The sequence below is a fragment of the Drosophila teissieri genome, chromosome 2R, assembly GCF_016746235.2.
Source record: "Drosophila teissieri strain GT53w chromosome 2R, Prin_Dtei_1.1, whole genome shotgun sequence".
Classification (NCBI taxonomy): domain Eukaryota; kingdom Metazoa; phylum Arthropoda; class Insecta; order Diptera; family Drosophilidae; genus Drosophila; species Drosophila teissieri.
Genome location: NC_053030.1, coordinates 14,217,429 through 14,236,621, shown reverse-complemented (window position 1 = coordinate 14,236,621; position 19,193 = coordinate 14,217,429). Strand labels below are relative to the sequence as shown.

Below are 19,193 nucleotides of genomic sequence, written 5' to 3'. Positions count from 1 at the left end.
ATTAAATATCTCAATGCTGCGATCTTCATTTGTTATATAAATAAGCTACATTGAATGTCGTTTAATTTAGTTTTACATTGATTGGTGGTTGTGATTTCTTTATTCATTTTACGCCATTGTTTCTATAGTTTCTCATAGTCATATATAGTTACGCATATGTGTTTATGATGTATATATAACTACATACGTGGTTGTTATCTCATTAAGCTACAAAATTATACTCATAAGACGAATACAAACGATTCCACCTCCTTAGTTAGTTAATTTTATTTACCATTTACCATATACCATACTTTGTTCGCTCTTTTACAATTGTTTCAACAGGCTATTCGGATTAGTTGTTTGTCTCGCATTTAAAAATTTCGCTATGGGATTGTTAAATTGCTTTGCGTTCGCTTTTTGTTTGGTTTCCATTAGCTAGTTGTTGTTGTTGTTCTTGTGGTTTTTGTCTGTTGTTTGTGGTTGTTGTCAGTGTTTAACTGTATAGTATAAATTGTTAAAAATCGCCAACAAGTTTCAATTCTGGCTCAGCGCGTTTTCAAGTGTTTAAATAGTGTGTTTGCTTTGGTGTTCTTACGTATGTCTTAAGTATCTTTGGTGTCTTCAGTATCTTACGATTTTGATATAAAAGTTCATATAGGCAGGCGTGTGTATGTGAGTGTGTTTTGTGTGTGTGTGTGAGTGTGCCGACTTACAAGCTAGTACACGCTACACATTTATTAACTTACCACTTAATATGTTTGTTACCTCTTCTCATCTCATCCCACTTCCTCCCATCTCGATTTATCTCGTTTCCGGTCTTTGATTCGTTCGTTTTTGGACTGGACCTTCCAAGAAGTGCCAAATAGTACAGAATGTACAGTTATACAGTTTACAGTTCATAGTTTAAGGTACAGCTATGCGAAAAACGAAAGAATTGCCAATTTGCATTTGTAACCGTGTTTGTTCCTGGAGTGCTTGTCAGTGTGTGTGAGTTGTCGGTGTCGTTGTGTTTGTGTGTGAGTGTGTGTGTGGTACAAAAAGATGGCAGCTCTGCATGTAAAGCGTAACGGTTCGTTCAAAAAAAGCGACCACACACTAAAGTATCTCGATACGTTATTCGTTAATCGTTTTGTTAATTTCGTTAATTTCGCAAATTGCGCCAAATGGACAGCTCGGTTACTCAGATTTTTCCGCTCTTGTTTCATATTCTATATGACCTACGCCTCCCGATATAAATCCTTTGCTAAAGTTATATATAAACTATTCCGATCTGAAGTATTGACAGTCACAGGCTCTATAAGAAGCGTGCCTTGGTATTTCGAATTGGTTTCCTCTGCTTTAAATATATATATGTATATATACATATATATCTATTTATGCCTTTTTGTATATACTCAATATGCGTGTATATAATATGTAGTATGTTTCCCATCTAGATTTAGTTCGTCTTCTCCTCCGTCTTGTGGTGTAAAAAAATGTTTCTCATTCTAACTCTGCGTTTTCGATTTCTCCATTTCTATCTCTCTCGGTTTTTGGTTTTAAAAGCGTATTTGTACAAACACAAATCGACGAAGGACATTTGTGTGGTTTAACATATAATTTAAACTAGTCGATATCAAAAGTCTTGAGGCGTGCGTGCAGCGTTTCATAGGAGGCCCGTCTCCACATTGTGCTCCGTTCCCAGCGTATTCGGATCGAAGTTCAGTTTCATTTCGCCGGCCAGGACGATTTCCGAGATGCAGCCGACGATGCCGCTGAAGTAGCGCTGGTGCGTGAAGTATCCCACATCCGGCATTCCACCTGGTAAGAGGACATCCTTTAGTATGCTATATGGAACTATGTACCATATCTCACAGATACTTACCCACATACAGACCGGTGTCCGTGTTCAGCTGACGGAGTTTACCAGGCGCCCGCAAAGTGACCGTCTTTCTACCATCCACCTCTAGATAGCCCTCTTGAGAGTTTCTGAAAGAGTGGGGTTTTTGTTAGTTAGGATCTGTACTTTGAAGTACCATAATCAGGATTTTAGGTTATTATCTATTTGAAATATATATTTTTGAACTTATGTACCCTTGTTTATAGTGAAGTTCTTAAAACATAACGGCTTTAGTGCTCACCTGATGGCTCTCACGCGATGCCACAATCCATCGCTGACTTTGGTGCCATTGAAACGGATATCAACCTCACCAGATCCCAAATCATAGCGGAAATGTAAGTACCTTTATGGAGATAAAATTGATTTCAAGAAGGGCTGAATGGAGAGATCACATTCCCACTCACCCCTGTTCGATGCCCAGCGAAAGGTAGTCATCGTGTTCCTCCGTCGTTCCCTGGCGCCCCGTCCACAGGATCACGCCGTTCTCCGAGTGCGTCTTGATGCGCAGATTGAGGTCGATGCTGTAGCTGATCACCTGGCTCATGGTGTCCGCGTCATTGTAGTGGAAATAGCTGTCGCTGCCTGCGAAGCAAGCTCCGAAATTCTTGCGTACGCCCTGCACCTGCGACTGGTGCTCGGCGGACAGATCGAACTTCTTCAGAAGACTCCAGTCGGTGTGGGTCTGCGGTGTGCTGGAGGCATGCTGTTCCGGCTTGACTTCCTCACCGCCCTGCATTACTGGCGTCAAAAGCTCATCGTCGTTGTAATCGTCGCTGTACTGAGAGGTGTCTTCGCTGGGGGAACTCCCTTCTTGACTGGTTTGAAGTGGGAACTGGACCTCTGCCTTCTTGTGACTGGAGTGCGTATTCGAATTGGACATGATGCGCTTCATGTCCTGGGCCAGTTGCTTGCGCTGGTACTCCTCCGTTCCATCGGAGGCGTCAAAAAGGGACTCATCAAACACAAAGGCGTTCGCTTCATCTTCGTTGTTGTCACTCGGCTTGGGGTTAGCCGGGCTTCCATCCTCAAAGGCCAATGGCATCTGACTGGCCGCCATGGCATCGCCGTACTCCTGCTGCTGCAGACTGGTCGCCCAATCGTTGTTGTCCTCGAAGGTGAGGATATCGCTGTCGGGGTTCGTCTGGAAACTCTCGTAGTGGGTGGGCAGGCGACTCAGCTTGCGGGTGAAGGCTGCATTGGGCTTCTGGTGGTGCTCGTGCTTGCTGGCATGGTGCTTCCCTGAAAACCTGGGCTTTGCTTTAGGTGGGCCAGCGGACGTGGAAGTGGAAGTGGCTGGTGCTGGGGCAGTGGTAGTCGTCTGCTGATGCTGCTTCTTGAGCTCCCTCTGCTGCTGTTGCTGCTGCACAAGACGGAATATGATATCATCTTCGATTTCCTCGTTGCTTAGCGCCCCCGCAGTGGCGTCCTCTGTCCTCTCAGGAGATTCAGGGGCTTCAGTGGTCGTGGTGGTGGTTGAGGTGGTGCTTGTGGTCGTGCTCGTGGCAGGGGTTGGCTTATGCAAATTCCTGTGCTTCTTGGAATGCTTCTTGTGCGCCAAGCCAGACACCTTCTTCGCTGCCTCTCCATTGTCCTTCGTCGCGAGGACCTTGGACTTGTGGAGGGCCAGCTCGGGCAGCTGCTCGAGCGGCACCTCGGCGGCCTTGTTGCAGCGCTCATTGTGGATGCTGCAGCGGCACTCGTAGCTCTCCATTTGAGGCACGCACTCCGCCAGGGGGCCGCACGGCCGTGCCACACAGGCGTGGGGGCAGTTGCCGATGTTGCTGCCACCCAATGCCTCCGCCACAATGCCCAGCGAGTGGCCATTGATGTCGATCTGTGAGTGGCGAACAATGGTAGACAATGGGATTGAATGCGGAAAAGGGATGTGTACCACTCACCCTCTGGATGCAGCCAACGAAGAAGGGTTTGTACTTGAGGTCCAGAGGCAGACGGTCCACGTGGTTGACGCCTCCCACAAACAGATTCTGGTCCAACGACAAGTGCCAGAAGCCGTTCGATGAAATGGTCAGGACCTCCTGATGCTTATCCACCTGAGGAATTGAAAATCAATAGGTTGGTAAAGGACGTTGGAGGACCGTGAAGACTTCCTACCTTGAGCACCGCCAGCCGAGCTGTGCGAGAGATCTTGATGGTGTGCCATTGACCCAGACTCAGGGAATGTTCGCTCCTGGAAAGGAAATCCGTATATTTCATTTCAAATGTTTCATAAATGTTACCTAGTGTGGCTGGAATACTCACCGCACTAAAGCGGGCCCACTGCCCAGATCAAAGGCGAACTCCACAAAGCCGTCGTTGAGGTAGAGGGCTATAAAGTCTCCTCGATGCTCTGGCCCTGAGTACAGGATCAAACCATCCGCCTGTTCGGGCTTAAAGGTCACCTTTAGCTCCAACCAAATGAGGGCACTATCGCCCAGTGGAGCGTAGCGCAGGAAAGAGGAGCCATTAAAGGCGGGAACCTGAGAGATGGTAAGAATATGAATAACCTAAAGGCGAAAAGATCTTTCAGAGAACACCTACCTGTAGATCCATCCGAATCTCACACAAATCTCCAACAAATCCTATTGGACACAGGCATATGGCGCCCTGATCTGAAGGAAGGCACTTGCCACCATGCTGGCAAGGATACCGCACACACTTGTCCGTGGAACAGTCCTCTGTGGGATGTTACCAATGGAGAAGACTGTTCAAAACACTATAATTCACAACTTACGTATATCGAATCCATTGATGACATCGCCCAAGGGATGCTCAGTGAACTTGTAGTCATGCTCGTTGGCCACAAAGCGACGAATGCAGCCGGCGAATCCCTCGGCCAGCGGCAGACGCTTGGCCAATCCAGTTATGTTGCCAATTCCACCCAGAAAAACTGGTTCCCGGAATGTTATACGCGAGAATAGTCCCTGAAAAAGTTGAATTCATTTATAAATGGGTTTCCTAACTCTGAATAGAAAACATACATTGGATCTTCCCTGGACCTTGGTGCCATGATTGAGTACCAGCCAGGCATCCCAACGATGACGGTAGATGATCACCGAGTTCCATTCGTTCAGCAGGATGGTCTCCCGAGACCGAACACTGCCTACGCCGGAACCACAGTCAAACCAGAACTCCACAAAGCCCTTGTTCAGTAGCAGGGCCATAAAGTCTCCGGTGAGGTCATCGCGCTCTCCGCTCAGCAGGATAATGCCGTCAAAGGACTCTGGACGGAATTCGATGCGCAGTTGGACGTGCTTGTAGGCGCCGTGGAGCGCCGGAAATGCTAGCCAGGATCGCTTGGCGAAACGCGGAACATGGGCTCGTATATCTGTGGGTGTTCATAAAGTAAGCAAGTTAAGTTTAATACGATTTGGTCCTTCGAGGATGCACTTACCTTCCTGGCAGCCAGTGCCCGTTTTGCCAAAGGGACAAAGACAACGAGAGCTGGCGGCAGTTGCCTCCAAGGCACAGATTCCATCGGAACCGCAATCCAAATTGCATGTAGGAGTGCTCCTGCAGTTGGATAAGTCGATTAAACTACATTAAATTAGTTTTAAAGTACTTTGCCTGCTTTGACAACCCCCAACCCCCAACCCCCAATGTACGCAACTAAGTTCGTACAATTTCTGCATACCTAAGTACGACATGCCCAACAAAGAAATGCTTTTCGAGAGGCCAAAGGATGTCGCCCACCCAAATTGGCTAAGGAATTTCCATTTCCACCCAACCCCAGCCCAACCCCGAGCAACATATACAATACATTTGTATGACCCACCTGTCTGTTGTCATGGCAGCTCCCACTGAAGCCGGTTCCGCTGCTGATATGTTCTCCAGTCGGTGGCTCTCCCTCGGTCGGTTGATATGCATTTGGACCTTGTTGCTGGTTACGTTTGGGTACTTCCTGCGGTTCTTGGCCGTGTTAGTATTGCTTGTCTGCTGATATGTTTGCGATTTGCTGTTGCGTCTTAAGTTTAATTGATTATTGTTGACATCGTCGTAGACGGACATGTCCGACTTGTAGCCGTAGCTATAGTCATCGCTGGCATCACCCTCGCCATAGTCCACATCCACCCGGCTCTTGGGCGCCCTGGTGGGCGATCTCCTTGTGGTCGTGGTCGTCGTGGTTGTGCTGGCGGGTGCCCTTGTGGTGCTTCTACTGGGAGTCGGGGGCACCGAGGTGGGCAGAGCCGTGCTGGCCGCCTTGAAGTCGGCCACGTCCTGCTCCTGGCCCTCGGACTCCGAATTGAAGTTGATGCTCTCCGCTGATATGTAGTAATCGTTTGAATTGACTTTCTGTTGCTGCTGCTGCTGCTGCTGCTGTTGCTGCTGAAGATTCAGCGATTGCTGCTTCTGCTCCTGTGTCTCCGAATTGCTGTCCTCCAGCTCGCCGTAATCGTAGCTGTCGCTCTCGGATCCGGACTCATCCTCTGCGTTCTCGTTGCCCGCCGGCAATGCGGATTGCGAGGCGGATAGGGCGAACGTGGACTTGGCCATCGCCTTGCCACCATCGTCGTTCGCCAACTTGGCGCTGAACGAGGCGCCCTTCTGGTAGAGCACATCCTCGTCCGATTTGCCACGCCCATCCAAACTGTTGGAAGTGGCGTTAATTACTGGAAAATCGAAATGGATCCGGTTACGGAATGCAACCATTTTAATTAAATTCAGCGAATGAGCAGGGGAAAATTGATGATTTTTAATACTTTAATTCCCTCAATAATACAAAAAAATCTGCAAACCAAAATTATGTTAAATACAACTGCAAGCAACAATAAAAAGAAGATCCCAGCTACATCTATATTATTTTAAATTAGAATGTCGCTTGTTCAAAAATAACTGATTGTATGCCATGTAAGTTTTTCAACACATTGTCGAAAACGCACAAATTACATGCAAAATACACGCCACAGATAAAATAATAATACCGAGTAAGAACACAAAAAATATCAATTTGTCGACCCGCCCGGGGGGCAGCATCATTTTGGGAGCCGAACAATTGCAAAATTGTAAATTCCCCAAACAAGTCGTTTGCCAAAAATATAAATAACACCAGAGCATGCAGAGTATGGGGGGCATTCACATGTAATCGGGGAGCTCAGCCCGCCCATTTTGATGCCAGTGCCATCCATTACAGGTGATTTCCAAATAATAACCGAAATGCCAAATCAATTTTGTGGCCTGGCGCCACAGAGAGTTGCATCTATGTACGAGTTTGCACACCTATCCTCCTATCCTCCACATACTCGTACGTAACCCCAAATCCCATCCTCCCATCCTGAACGCACCTTGACAGCTGTAACCGTTCTTGTTCAGCTCGTAGCCCTCGATGCAGTCGCACTCGTACATTCCATCGTGGATCTCGTAGCACAGTTGTTCGCAGGGGCTGGTGTGTCCACAGTGGCCTGTTTTCCGTGGGTGGAGCGGGTAGAGGGGGTAGAGCGGTTTTTAGTGGGATTGTTCAGTTAGCATTGTGGCATATAGATGGGAGTGATAAGGGGGCACTGAGGGGTGATAAGGGGGCGATAAGGGTGAAGGGGGCGACTTTCGGTCGAGCCGAGTCGTTTCAGTTCGGTTCATAATTTCAGTTCACTTCAGTTGAGTTTAGTTGAGTGTCCCGTCTGCCCGTCTGCCCGTTCACGTCTACGTCTACGTCCATGTCTCCTCCGTTTATTCCTGTAACGAAGTGTGTGTGTGTGTGTGTGTTCCAGGGTGTGACCGACGTGTCCGCAATAAATTCTAATAAGCTTTAAGGACTTTGGGCCTGGTTTCGTTTCGGTCTGCTCCTGACTTTCGGGCATACGTTTTCCGTAATTTACTGCTGGCCATGGCAGCATTTCAAATGCACCTACCCACCTTTCCCTCACCATCTTCACCATCTGACCGCACAAATTCATAATGACTACTTAAATAACTCGGTTGGGCGATAGTTCTGGTTTTTTAATGGGTAATGGAAAAGTTTGTCGTCCCCAGTTCGATGGCAATTTAAATGGAAATTGCATAGGCATGAGGTGAATCAAAATCACAGCCCATTTGGGCTTGCATTCTTTGCCGCTCACTTGACACCGAAATTGTGCCAGAGCCGAAGGAGGAAATGGTTGGGAAAACATTCGAGAAAGGGAAAGGAGAAAAGTAAAACATTACAAGCATTACGCATACGCCCGAGTGGCCCGGCACTTACGTCACACATTGTATTAAATGGAACGAACGCAGAGGCACTTTCTGAAGATGGAGACACGAACACGTCAGCTACTCTGTTAAAGTGCCATCAAAAGGAGGATGGAACGGACACGGGCGTAGATGGCAGGATTCGCGAGGGAGGGGTAGGGGGGAGAGGGGATTGCCTTTCTGGACAAAGCTTGTGCATGCATGCAGACTTGCTAGTTGATTAAGCAACTGTGGGGACGATTAAAGTGCACTGGACACAGAGGACGCAAGCACACAAACCCATTTGCATATGCACACAAGAGAGCTCACACAGGACATACTTCCCCCTCCAACGTTCAACCCCCTTGTTGAAAACTCCTTTGCCCGCCGGCCGTGCATTGCGTATTCAAATTGAAATTGAAAAATCGCATTTTGTATGCAATTGAAATCGAAGTGTCAGCAGCACACACATCAGCATCGTCGCCAATGACAGATTCGCCCCCTATTGGTCCTGGAAATATGACAACAGCCATTGCACAACTTCCAAGCCCTCGTCCTCGCCCTCATCATCATCATCAGCACTCGTTCGGTTTGGGTTTGGTTTTTCTGGTTTCTGGGTTCTGCTGGTTTTTGGCCCCTACGCTCACGCATAATTAAGTCGCTCATTAATGTCAAATGCCGCACAATAGTGCCTCGTTTATTGATATGTCAAAATGGATGGTGGAGGTATGGGCGGGGGCTGCAAGGTAGCGTAAGCGTAGGGCTCTTCAAAGTTGAATTGCCCCTACCAAATATCGAACTTGAAGTGCCCGAAAATTCCACAATTAAGCAGGGTCCTGGCACAGTCACATGGGACAGGGGGACAGGGGGCGGGAATCCTTAGGGGGTTCATGTAGTTCAGGGGTTCAGTTTCTGTCAAACGCACCTTGAAAGGCCGCCTCCTCCGGCTCCGGGATCGCACCCACTGCGATGCTGGCCGACGATAGTGATGCTAGTGCCAGGAGGAGCCACACGCAGACGACTCGGCAGTGGTGCTGGTGATGCTTTGAAGTTGACATGCTGCACTCTGTCCACAGGTGGGCGCAATGGGGCGTATACTTGATGCGGCAAAGGATTCCCTCTGCTTTCTTTCGGCGCTCAATTCAGTTGATTTCGACGGCAGATGGTAGTGCTGCTCTGCTCTCTGGCGTTCCAGTTCCTATTGCGATTGCGATTGCGATTCCGAGTTCTTTGGCCATCAGCCAGCGGCGAGCATGGAGCGTGCATGCGTCTCGACGTTGCCTCCGCGACTGTTGCTCCTAGTCCTGCCGCCAGTCCCAGTGCCCGAGTCCCAGCACCTGAAAGTACACCAGCACACACAAGAACACACACAGAAACGCGACACAAGCGCGCAATTAGTAGGCGGCAAAAGCAAAGGCAAGAGAGCTCAAGCCGACGCAAACGCAAATCAAGTGGTCATTATAATATAACCACAAATTGCTAAACACGCAGTGGCCAAATGGAACACCGCCGGGGAACCAGGTTTCGTGGATTACGGCGCGGGGGTAAGTAAGAAGTGTACACTAAAAAAATGAAAGTGGAGTTTAAAACAGGCAAGGGGTTAGGGAGTTAAAGAATTGATGCGAAAGTCTAGTTTCCAAGTGGTATTTATTAATTATGAGATTTGATATATGATTTTATATGTTATATATAGTGATATGTTCAGCCCCTGTGTGTTCACAACCCAACAATAATAAAATGGCATTGATATAATCAAAATATAAGCAGGGACCAATACAATATCTCATTACACAGAACCACACTTTATTTCTCTGCCTGTAGACAGGAGCATAGGCTTGAGCTCTGGCATGATTCATGGCGTTAGTAAAATCAATAGGAGCCACCATGGCAACGCCGCCACAACAAACAGACAAAGCCCCACATCAAGCGTGGCCACTCCTACACATTACCCAAACCCCACCCATCAGGCACAACCCAGTCCACCCAGTCCAACCAGTCCCGCCCATTCCACCCACATCAAGCAGCCCACCTGCCAGCTGGCGTCCTACCTTAAGCCAAATACTGTGTGGCCAAGTAATTAGAAATCAATACGAGCACAATTCGGCAAAGTGTCTACCCTGCATAGCAAAAAGGCTGGCCATGGGCATAGATACTTCCAACACGCAGCGGCAGCGGTAGTTGATGGAAAAATCGAAGACGCAAAGATATCCAAATTTTCTTTGCCCATTTTCGGGCCTTTTCGTTGGCCAATTTTAAATTGAAATGTCAGATGTCTGCAAGATGGAAGGAAAATGCGTGCAAATGTTGTTAGGCTTTGGTGCCACACACACACACACACAAGCACACACACATCTTCTTTCTCACTCCTGTTTCCGTCTCCTGTCTCTCTCTGTGCCCCCGTATTGCTATCTCTTTTGCTGGCATCGCACTTAACCCGTGCTCGAGAAATGTGTAGCATACTTACTGGGGCAAACATTGCAACCGCAGCATCTCCGCTGTTTCGGTTTTTGCTCTTCTATGCTGTGCTGCTCCGTTCTGTTCTGTTCTGTTCCTTTAGCCCCACTCTTTGTTTTTCTGACGTTATTTATTTATACTCTTTGGTGCCCCGCTGCGGCATGAGGCATCCAGATTCAGGAAGTCCCCCAGACGACCGGATGTTTGATTTGATTAATTAAGCTAAACCAACTGGAAGTTGCTTCTATTAACTGTTTGTGCTGATGTTGCTTTATTTCGGTGTTTCATTCATTTACAATGTACTCGGTGCTAGTTAAAAATAGATACAAATAGATGCATGTGATGCATTACTTTTTAATAAAAAATGGGTTTGCTTTAGATGAACCTTTTGACGATAGCTGTTATTTGTCCATAAAACGTTGTAGCTTAACTGAAATACTTTCAGTAGGGATTTTTATAGATTTTCTTTTAAAATTATACTTGAAAAACTATCGGTTGACTGATCGTTTTATTCTATTTCAAAATGCTAGGCAATTTAATATTTTCAAAGTTTTTAAACATTACGAGTATATATGCGTTCCAGTATTCTATTTATTCTAGATCATTAATCTACCGATCTGTAAGCTTTGAGTAGTACAACAGAATAAAAACTTTTGGGAAGATAGCATGTATCTGAAAAGGTCCATATGAATCACTTTTAATGGATTCCAAAGACCTGCAACCCAAAACAAAAGGTAGTGTAAGCCTGCAATCGCTGTGGGAAACCCTCGTAAGCGTACTATATATTTTTATGGCAATTTTCATATGCCTGCGCTTAAAATCGCGTTGACTGCCTGCGGCCTCGGGAGGTTTTCTCCAACCTCCACCCCTTACCCCCCTCCTTCATCGCCATTCCCTTTGGGGCTTTCCTTTGCTGCATTAGTGTGTGTGCGTATGAGTGGGTAAGCACTCGCAATGGTTGTGCGTGCAAGAAAAGTTTTCGCTTTTTTTATAAGTTTGACGTAAGGGCTAAAAAACCCATCGCCATTCCGCACTGTCTCAAGTTGAGTCAGTCGAGGTTTCGTTTTTCGTATTTTATTTATTTACTTTTTTTTTTGTTTTTCGGGGGCGACCAAATGTTGCCGTATTCATTTATATCGATTTTTCCACCTTGGCTATTTACCCACACTCCCCACACACACACCCACATACACACAGCCACACACACACATACACATACACGCAGACGGTGCAGAGAGGTTGACATACTACCCACATACTTCTTTTCTTTTTGTACGTTTGTATCTGCACACTCGGTACGTTATATTTTCGCATTTCTTTCATTCGGGATTTCCCCACTGCCAACCCGTTTTTTTTTTTTTTTTTTTTTTTTTTTTTTTTTTTTTTTTTTTTTTTTTTTTTTTTTTTTTTTTTTTTTTTTTTTTTTTTTTTTTTTTTTTTTTTTTTTTTTTTTTTTTTTGTAGTGTTTTCTCCATTTTCAACGTTCTCGACAATCGTCAATATCCATTGTTAACTTTCTCGTTTTGAGAATAAGTTGATCCACCCAATTAGCCTAATGGACAAAGATGAGTGCTCCAAGTGGCAGTGATTTAATTACACAATTAAAAGCTCATTGGGCAGCGGCCTTTCATCGTCGATGCCTGATATCCGATAGTTGGCTTTACGGAATCCATATTTGTTGCCCGGCTCATTTATCACAGATTACCGACTTTTATTCGAGTCGCTTGAAAGCTGCGGCATAAAGTTTATGCATCGTAAATCGTAAACTCAAAACTTTCGCCCACTAGATACTACGTGACCACCAAGTGAGGCGGAATTTTCCGTTTGCGGGGATTACTACCAGCGTATTTCAACCAGACCACAACAAATGATCAAATTGCTCTGGAGAGTCGCAAACTTTTGTACAGAGATATGCCCGAAAACTATGGGGTTTGCAGTGAAAGTGAGCCGGAAAAGTGGTAAGCGAATTATTTGCATGCACATAAAGTGTTGCCTGCTTTTGAGCGCTCCGGTCAAGTGTCCTTTGTGGCTGAAAAACGAAGGGGATAAACCTAAGCCCCCGCTGCTTTTCAATTATTAAGGAGCGCTGCTCTCGATGCCACGGCTGGTTTATTGATTCAAAAGGCAAACAAGGCCAAACAAAATGGCTTCCAGCGGAATAATATTCATGGCTGATGTCACGCAAAAACTTTCTACAGAAAGCCAATAAAGGGGAAGTCCCCGAGCGCACTGAATCGGAATCAGAGTCACAACCTCAGAGCGGAAAAGTTAAGTTGGAAATGAAACGAAACAAAACAAAGCGGAGCGAAAACTAAAACTAAAACAGCAACAGCAACAGAAACTGCGAAATACAATAAAAAGCTGGCCAAAAGAAATGGAAATGGAAACAGGAGCGGAAAACAGAAAACAGAAGCTGATTCGTATACAGCAGCCAAACACAAAGGGAAACGTTGGTCCGGCAATAAATTGTGTTTTTATAAGGCAGGTAAATAGAGCACAAAATCCGTGGAGGGCCAATTGGGTGGCCAGCAACCACAGAATACATCGAATACACGGGAAACACAGACAAAAACACAAGGCGCTTCTTGAGGGTAGGAACTCGAATCAACTCGATTCACGCATGCCACACTTCTGACTCCCCGAAACTGGCCAAAATGACAGGCCAGAGACAGCCGTGCGACCACAGTGGAGACACGCTAATTGGGCTAATCTCCGTCGCTATTCCTGCGCACTGAGGCGGTTTTAAGGGGAAGCCCTAAGGGTACGACCTATTTAAAAGGGGGAGAGGGTACAAGTAAATTACTGTGTAATTTTATTTCAACACGAAATCTGATAAAGGCGACCTTCTTAACAAGATTTTCTTATAAAAATATTACATAAGAGCACGAAGTCGTATGACTATTAACTCTAATCCAAGCTGCACGATGTAGAAATTATATAAAACATACAAGTTCATTACAAAAACTGAATGACATATATTGAGTATTTGATTCGTTTTTATTGAGCTTTAAGCAACTAGCGAGTGAAATGAACCCAATTCACTTCAAAAGCTGTGCGACTAGCAATATATTGTAAACTAATTGACAACTTTTGAACGACATGAAACATTCGTTTATTATTAACTGCAGCTACTATCTGAACCGAGTGCTTTAATTAACTTAAAGAATTGGATTACTAAAAGCAAATATATTTTCATTTGCAGCTTACATATCAGTTTTTAGTTGAAAATTGATTCTTTTGTAAACAGTTCTTATAGTTTTTGGTAATCAAATAAAAGCCACAATAAAAACACGAAAATCAATACAAAACCAACCAGAATGTTCAGTCATGTTGATTAAAACACACATGCTGTTTTAGAAGTATTTAATAAATATCATTGTATGATGCACTATGATGATAAGCAAGCCATGTTTGCAAAACAACATAAAATGAACAACATAGACTCTGTTTTCAGAAAGTAAAAAAAAATACTTTTAAGTCAGCCTGCTGTACACGAATCAAAAGTATAAATAAAATAAATAGATGGAAAATCAATAGCACGACATGTGTTATTAAAAAATTGATAAGAAAGTTCGGCTATTTTTGCTGTCGTTTTCTTTCTTAAGCTTTATTTCGTGCCAATCAAATTAAAATGGTTTTTGCTATAGGAAATGGGTGGCTTGAAGCGCACTATCCCAAGTATCCACTGTAATAGCCTTGAGGTTTGGCGCGTTTTTTTCATGGGGCTTATCCTGCCTGCGCTTTGAGTGCTTAGACATCGGCCCAACGTCGCACTAAATATATATCCTCCTGTATATCCTGCTATATATCCTGCTGTATGCGGGACGCGGGCCTAATTTATGGCGAATTCGCAGGTGCGCGTTTTACTTGAGAGCTGTCAAAGACCGCGTTCCTTGCCACAACGGCAACAAAGGCAAAAGCAACAACAAAGTAATTTCCCCCGCAAGGACCCAAGGACTAAAACAAAAGCACACACACACACATATTCACTCATCTCGAGGGCGTGTGTGTGTGTGTGTTTGTGTGCGAGTGGGCGATTTTATGTGAGTGCTTCTGTGTGCGTGTGGGTGGAATAGGGGAACTCCCCCAAAGACTTTTGAACTGCTGGCGATGTGAACGAACTGGTAATTATCAACATCATCATTGCAACTTTAGTTTGACCCAAAAATCGCAATAAATAAAAGTGGTGCATGGATGTATGTATGAGTGCGTGTTTGTGTGTACATATGTACGTATGTGGGAGTAAGGGCAGTGGAGTGGCCACTTGAAGTTCGCTAGCCACATAAATTTCCATTATTTCATTTCGCAATTTTACGTCTCCTTAAAGAACACACGCACACACACACATGCACAGATGAAATCCTTACGCTTGCTGTTGCTCCTGCTGCTCCTCTTCTTCTTGCTCAACTGCCTCTGGCTTCGTCCTCGCTGATTTCTGATTCCCTCTCTCCTCCTCTCCACTCCTCGTCTTCCACTGGCCTGTGCTTTATTTTTCGGCGTTCAGCGATTTTCGTGGTATTTACATTTACACACTCCTGCACACCCACACACTCTCACTCACTGGGGAGACTCACTCACACTCACACTGACACATTCAGCTGTCGTATAAGCTGACTTTCACATTGCACTTACGATTTTTCGATCGGAGCACTTGAAAATCGACAATTATGGGGGAATTTCCACGCTTTGGTTAGTTTCCTGCAATGGCTATATAGCTTATTCGTTGTGCGACGGTGTGTATATGTATTATTTTGGTTGTATCCTGCGAGCGGATGTCTGATGACGGCGGATACGGATGATTTCTGGCGTTTCTAGCGATTCCGTTTGTTTTCCGTGGAGCGTAACGTTTTTACACTCTAATTGACGGGAGACTACTGAGCGTATGACAGTCGATTCGGAATGGAAAAGCCATCTGCCAAACGGAAGAGAGCTTGAGAAAGAGAGAGCGGGAGTGAGAGCGTCTGGGAGTCGCAGGAAAAAAACAAACCCACGCAGCAATCTCGGAGAGAGCCGGACACGGAGTCCTTGGTCCCAGTCGTTGTTTTTATATCCGCTGTCCGATTATCCGGCCATGTAAAGAGGCGCCAATTCAATTCACACAGTTAGCTCGGCTAATAGGGTTGCAAGGATGGTTTTTTAATTAAAACAAAGGATATCTAGCGATTTTTCTAAGCTTATTAAAAAAAAAATGAATGAAACTAGCTTTTAAGCTAGAGTGTTTGCTTTAAAAATAAATATTTACACTATCCGAGTGTAAAATATCTGTAGTAAACTTCTATATTCTTAAGTACATGTACAATAAATACAAGTCAAACATTCTGCGCTTAGAACCATATTATTATTTTTAACTGCTTAATAATACTTTAATCTATACAAATGTTTTTACCTCATGTATTGTTATTAGTATTCCGTAAATAAACATAAATCTTTTGTTAAAGGACCAAAGATTTCGAGACCCACTTGGCAACTCTAAAGCAGCTCCGAAAGCTCCCTCTCTCCCTTGCTCTCCACCCCATCAAAGTCCAGCCTGGTGGGCGCTCTCGCAGGTGCTCTCCCACGCACGCATGCGCTGCAAGAGAGCGAGAGAGCCAAAACAAGAAGAGCGCAGTCAAACATTCCGGGCTCGCTTTACAACAACAGACAGGCGATAAGCTAACGGTTCAGGATGTGTGGCGCTAGAGAGCCGGAGAGAATGTTAAACAACATTTTGTTGTTGCCGCTGCCAGCGAGCCAACAGTTAACAGCACAATAAACACCTCCGGAGAGCCACATAGCCACACTTTAAGAGACATAAGCCCATAATGAACTCGACGACGACACGCGTGTACAAAAACAACCCGGGACGCCTGCAACTTGCGGGGAGTGGGTGGGGGCGGGTGGATTGTTGTTATTTGTGCAGTGGCCAGTAAGTCAGCTGATCAGGTTCAGGTTGCAAGGGCTGATGAAGGGTTGATGTTGGTGCTCGCCTGCCGAAAGGAATGATAAAAAAAGGAAAACATATTGGAGTGGGCACAGGCATGTCCTGGGGGCCAGGACCCCAGCCAGTGGCCAGCACCCCGCCTCCTCAGCCCACGATGGTAACCGAGACTTGGCAAGTCTGTTGTCGGCGTTGTTGCTGCATTGACAAGTCGACGTTACTAATGACCCATCGCTATTCATGACCCCCGACAAAGGGAACGACGTATGACATGGTTGTTTGTGTGTCTGGCTGCACCTGAAGAAATTTCTCCCTTAATATGGGTCGCTACTCCAGAACTCGAATCGATAAGAAGATTTAGATATAAATGGTATTCACAAATGGAACAATTGGTACAAAACAATGTACTTATGTGATTGAGGAGGATGAAAGATCTTTAGAGCATCTGACAAAGGAATTAATGTTTCGCTCAGTGCATATGTTGCAGGCTTGTTGGTTGCATTGCCCCATCCCCCGTGCAGTGCCATCCCCGTCGACATTCAGCAAATGAGGCATTAATATCCAGCCGGGGACCTCCTGAACCCAGAACTGAGAACCGAGAACCCAGAAGCCAGAGCCCAAAAGCCAGGCGGCGACCCCTGTTCCTTCCGATGGCCCTCGGGCTTCACAGCTCCGGCTTCCATGTTTTCGAGTATGTCAGGGCAAATATTAGTATTCCACTTCAGTGTGAGCATTTTGTAATGGAAAGTGTTGTCGTCGCAGCTCTCGTCCTGCTGCATATCCATCAGTCGAGCAACCAAGCGCAAGTAATGTGTCACATTACAAATGTTGTTTCCGTTCCGCCACTCCAAGCGAAGTGCATCCCACCCCCACACGCCCCTCATCGCTTTTCCACGATGCATTTCAATAACAAAAGTATTAACCACGCCACTTGCTGAAATCGACACAACCATAAAGCAATAAGCGCCACTTTATTAACTTATCAAGCAGAAGCAGAAATTATGGATGAGGTCGCTGTCTGAGGAGGGGGGTTGTTCGATAGATTAGGGGCTTAGTGCAGCAGCAGCAGTGCATTTGTGTAGTAGACCAAGGCCAAATCGCTTATGTGCTGACTATCGTCGACATCAGCCAATACATCGATGTCCTTCGGCAAGTCCCCCTCCAGCCAGCTGCCAATTTCCATTACGTTGCGCCAATTGACAAACTCATTGTAGCCAAACAGCCCGCAGATGGTGGCTGCGATGTCAGAGATATGTGGCATAGGCAAAGGCAAAGATATATGTCAGCGATAGCAGCAAGGATAGCCCATAGAACAGCAGCTGCAACAGCAGCCTCACCAGCATCACCACAATCACCGGCCCACTGAACCCTGCTTACCTTGCTCCAGATACAGATCGCGATATGCGACTGGCAGCCCCAGGCTCCGGATGGCGTTCTGCTCGCGTTCCACCTCATCGCACTGACTCCTGGCCAGCAGTTCGTACACCTGCGGTGGACTGAGGTGGGGGGCACAGGCCTGATGCTGCAGCACGTAGAGCAGAAGGACCCTAGATGGAGTTGTCATCTGGCTGTAGAAGTTTTAAGCGAAAGGTATGTGTACGCTCACTGGTGGGTTCTCTGGTATCCGTAGGCTGGTGCATCACTGGCCAGGAGTTCCAGACAAACGCCGGAGAGCAGCTTGCAGTCGGGTGGCTTCAATTCCACAATTTCCAGGAGGCAGAGGTCTAGCAAATGTAATCAAACAAGTTAAAGTCAAACACTTGGTAGCAAAAGTTGTATAAGGGATTATCCATGCTGCACTATATAACTATATATTGTCAACTATTCTTCAAATGAATTATTAATATATGTAATATATAATATATGCTGTATATAACACTCAACAATTAGGTGGATTTATTCCAAACTCACCTGACTGCGTCCTGTTGAGCTGGCCCACGTTGACCACGGATGAGTAGACCTCGGCCAGCTGCTCGTACTCCCCATTGGCATCCAGTTCGCCCAGTTTCAGCGAGGGAGGCAGCAGTAGCACATTTCCCTGAAAGGCAATGCTGAGAACTGACCAGAAATTAGCATACATAAGTAATAATACGCAGTTAGTTTTGTAGAAAGCATACTATCCCCGTGGACACCCTGCTCCCTGGACACCGGTCCCGATCCCCTCCTGATGTGCTCCATCCTGTGCAGCAGATGGTAGTAGAGCTGCCGCTCGAAACGCGTGGGTGCCACGTAGCGCAGTTTCTCTGCAATGGACGGGGCATAAATAAATACGCACATCCGTCATCCGTATCGCGAGTGTACGGTTCATTGGGCTCACGTTTTATCAGGAACTGCGAAAGCAGCAGGGCGAATGTGGAGCTGGCACTTAGCCGGCGTCCTCCGGAGAGGCCGTCCAGCAGTCGGTAGATGCGGTGCGGCAGGACCTGGTCAGTATCCGATCCTGCTCCATGGATTGGAAGCAGGAAACAGCCGATAATGGCCAGTAGAAGAGTGTATTTTAGGACCACGAGCAACATGTTGTCGGCTTACCAGCCCGGAGTCGTCTACACCACAGCATTATCCTGGCCATCTACAAGTCACATCGGACCGCGTCTTTGATTTCGCCACTTCATGAAGATTAATTGAGTCGCATTTATTTCGCCGGCTGTGCGGAGGCTCTTTTATTCGTCCCCGGGGTGCCAAGTATAAAGTTTCTCATATTAATCACAATTTACAGCTGAATACATTTCGCAGATTGAAGGATTGGCTTTCAGTTTTAGTGGGAATTCAGGACATTCTGCTGCGTGGACAACTCATATCCTTTCAATTCTGAATTGCTAAGTG

General features: G+C 46.0%; 2 protein-coding genes across 4 annotated transcripts; both read right to left on the bottom strand.

The window, feature by feature from the left end:
- Positions 1 to 26: 26 nt before the first annotated feature.
- On the bottom strand, positions 27 to 15,296 carry LOC122612540 (pikachurin). 3 transcript variants are annotated; one of them, XM_043786232.1, is made up of 15 exons: positions 15,086 to 15,296; positions 8,925 to 9,336; positions 7,141 to 7,257; positions 5,634 to 6,468; positions 5,253 to 5,371; positions 4,840 to 5,186; positions 4,593 to 4,782; positions 4,400 to 4,536; positions 4,121 to 4,338; positions 3,974 to 4,049; positions 3,760 to 3,912; positions 2,266 to 3,695; positions 2,103 to 2,204; positions 1,847 to 1,950; positions 27 to 1,782 (listed from the first exon to the last, which is right to left on the bottom strand). In XM_043786232.1, the coding sequence occupies exons 2-15, from the start codon at positions 9,055 to 9,057 to the stop codon at positions 1,628 to 1,630; spliced, it is 4,116 nt and encodes a 1,371-aa protein (XP_043642167.1). In that variant the 5' UTR covers positions 9,058 to 9,336; positions 15,086 to 15,296; the 3' UTR covers positions 27 to 1,627. The 3 variants fall into 3 exon arrangements, with proteins under 3 accessions (XP_043642167.1, XP_043642169.1, XP_043642168.1); XM_043786234.1 differs by lacking the exon at positions 15,086 to 15,296 and adding an exon at positions 14,821 to 14,948; XM_043786233.1 differs by lacking the exon at positions 15,086 to 15,296 and adding an exon at positions 10,464 to 10,643.
- Positions 15,297 to 17,362: 2,066 nt separating this feature from the next.
- On the bottom strand, positions 17,363 to 18,889 carry LOC122614588. Its single transcript, XM_043789193.1, has 6 exons — positions 18,688 to 18,889; positions 18,488 to 18,613; positions 18,282 to 18,428; positions 17,977 to 18,094; positions 17,748 to 17,917; positions 17,363 to 17,606 (listed from the first exon to the last, which is right to left on the bottom strand). The coding sequence occupies exons 1-6, from the start codon at positions 18,884 to 18,886 to the stop codon at positions 17,422 to 17,424; spliced, it is 945 nt and encodes a 314-aa protein (XP_043645128.1). The 5' UTR covers positions 18,887 to 18,889; the 3' UTR covers positions 17,363 to 17,421.
- Between the last annotated feature and the right edge of the window lie 304 nt (positions 18,890 to 19,193).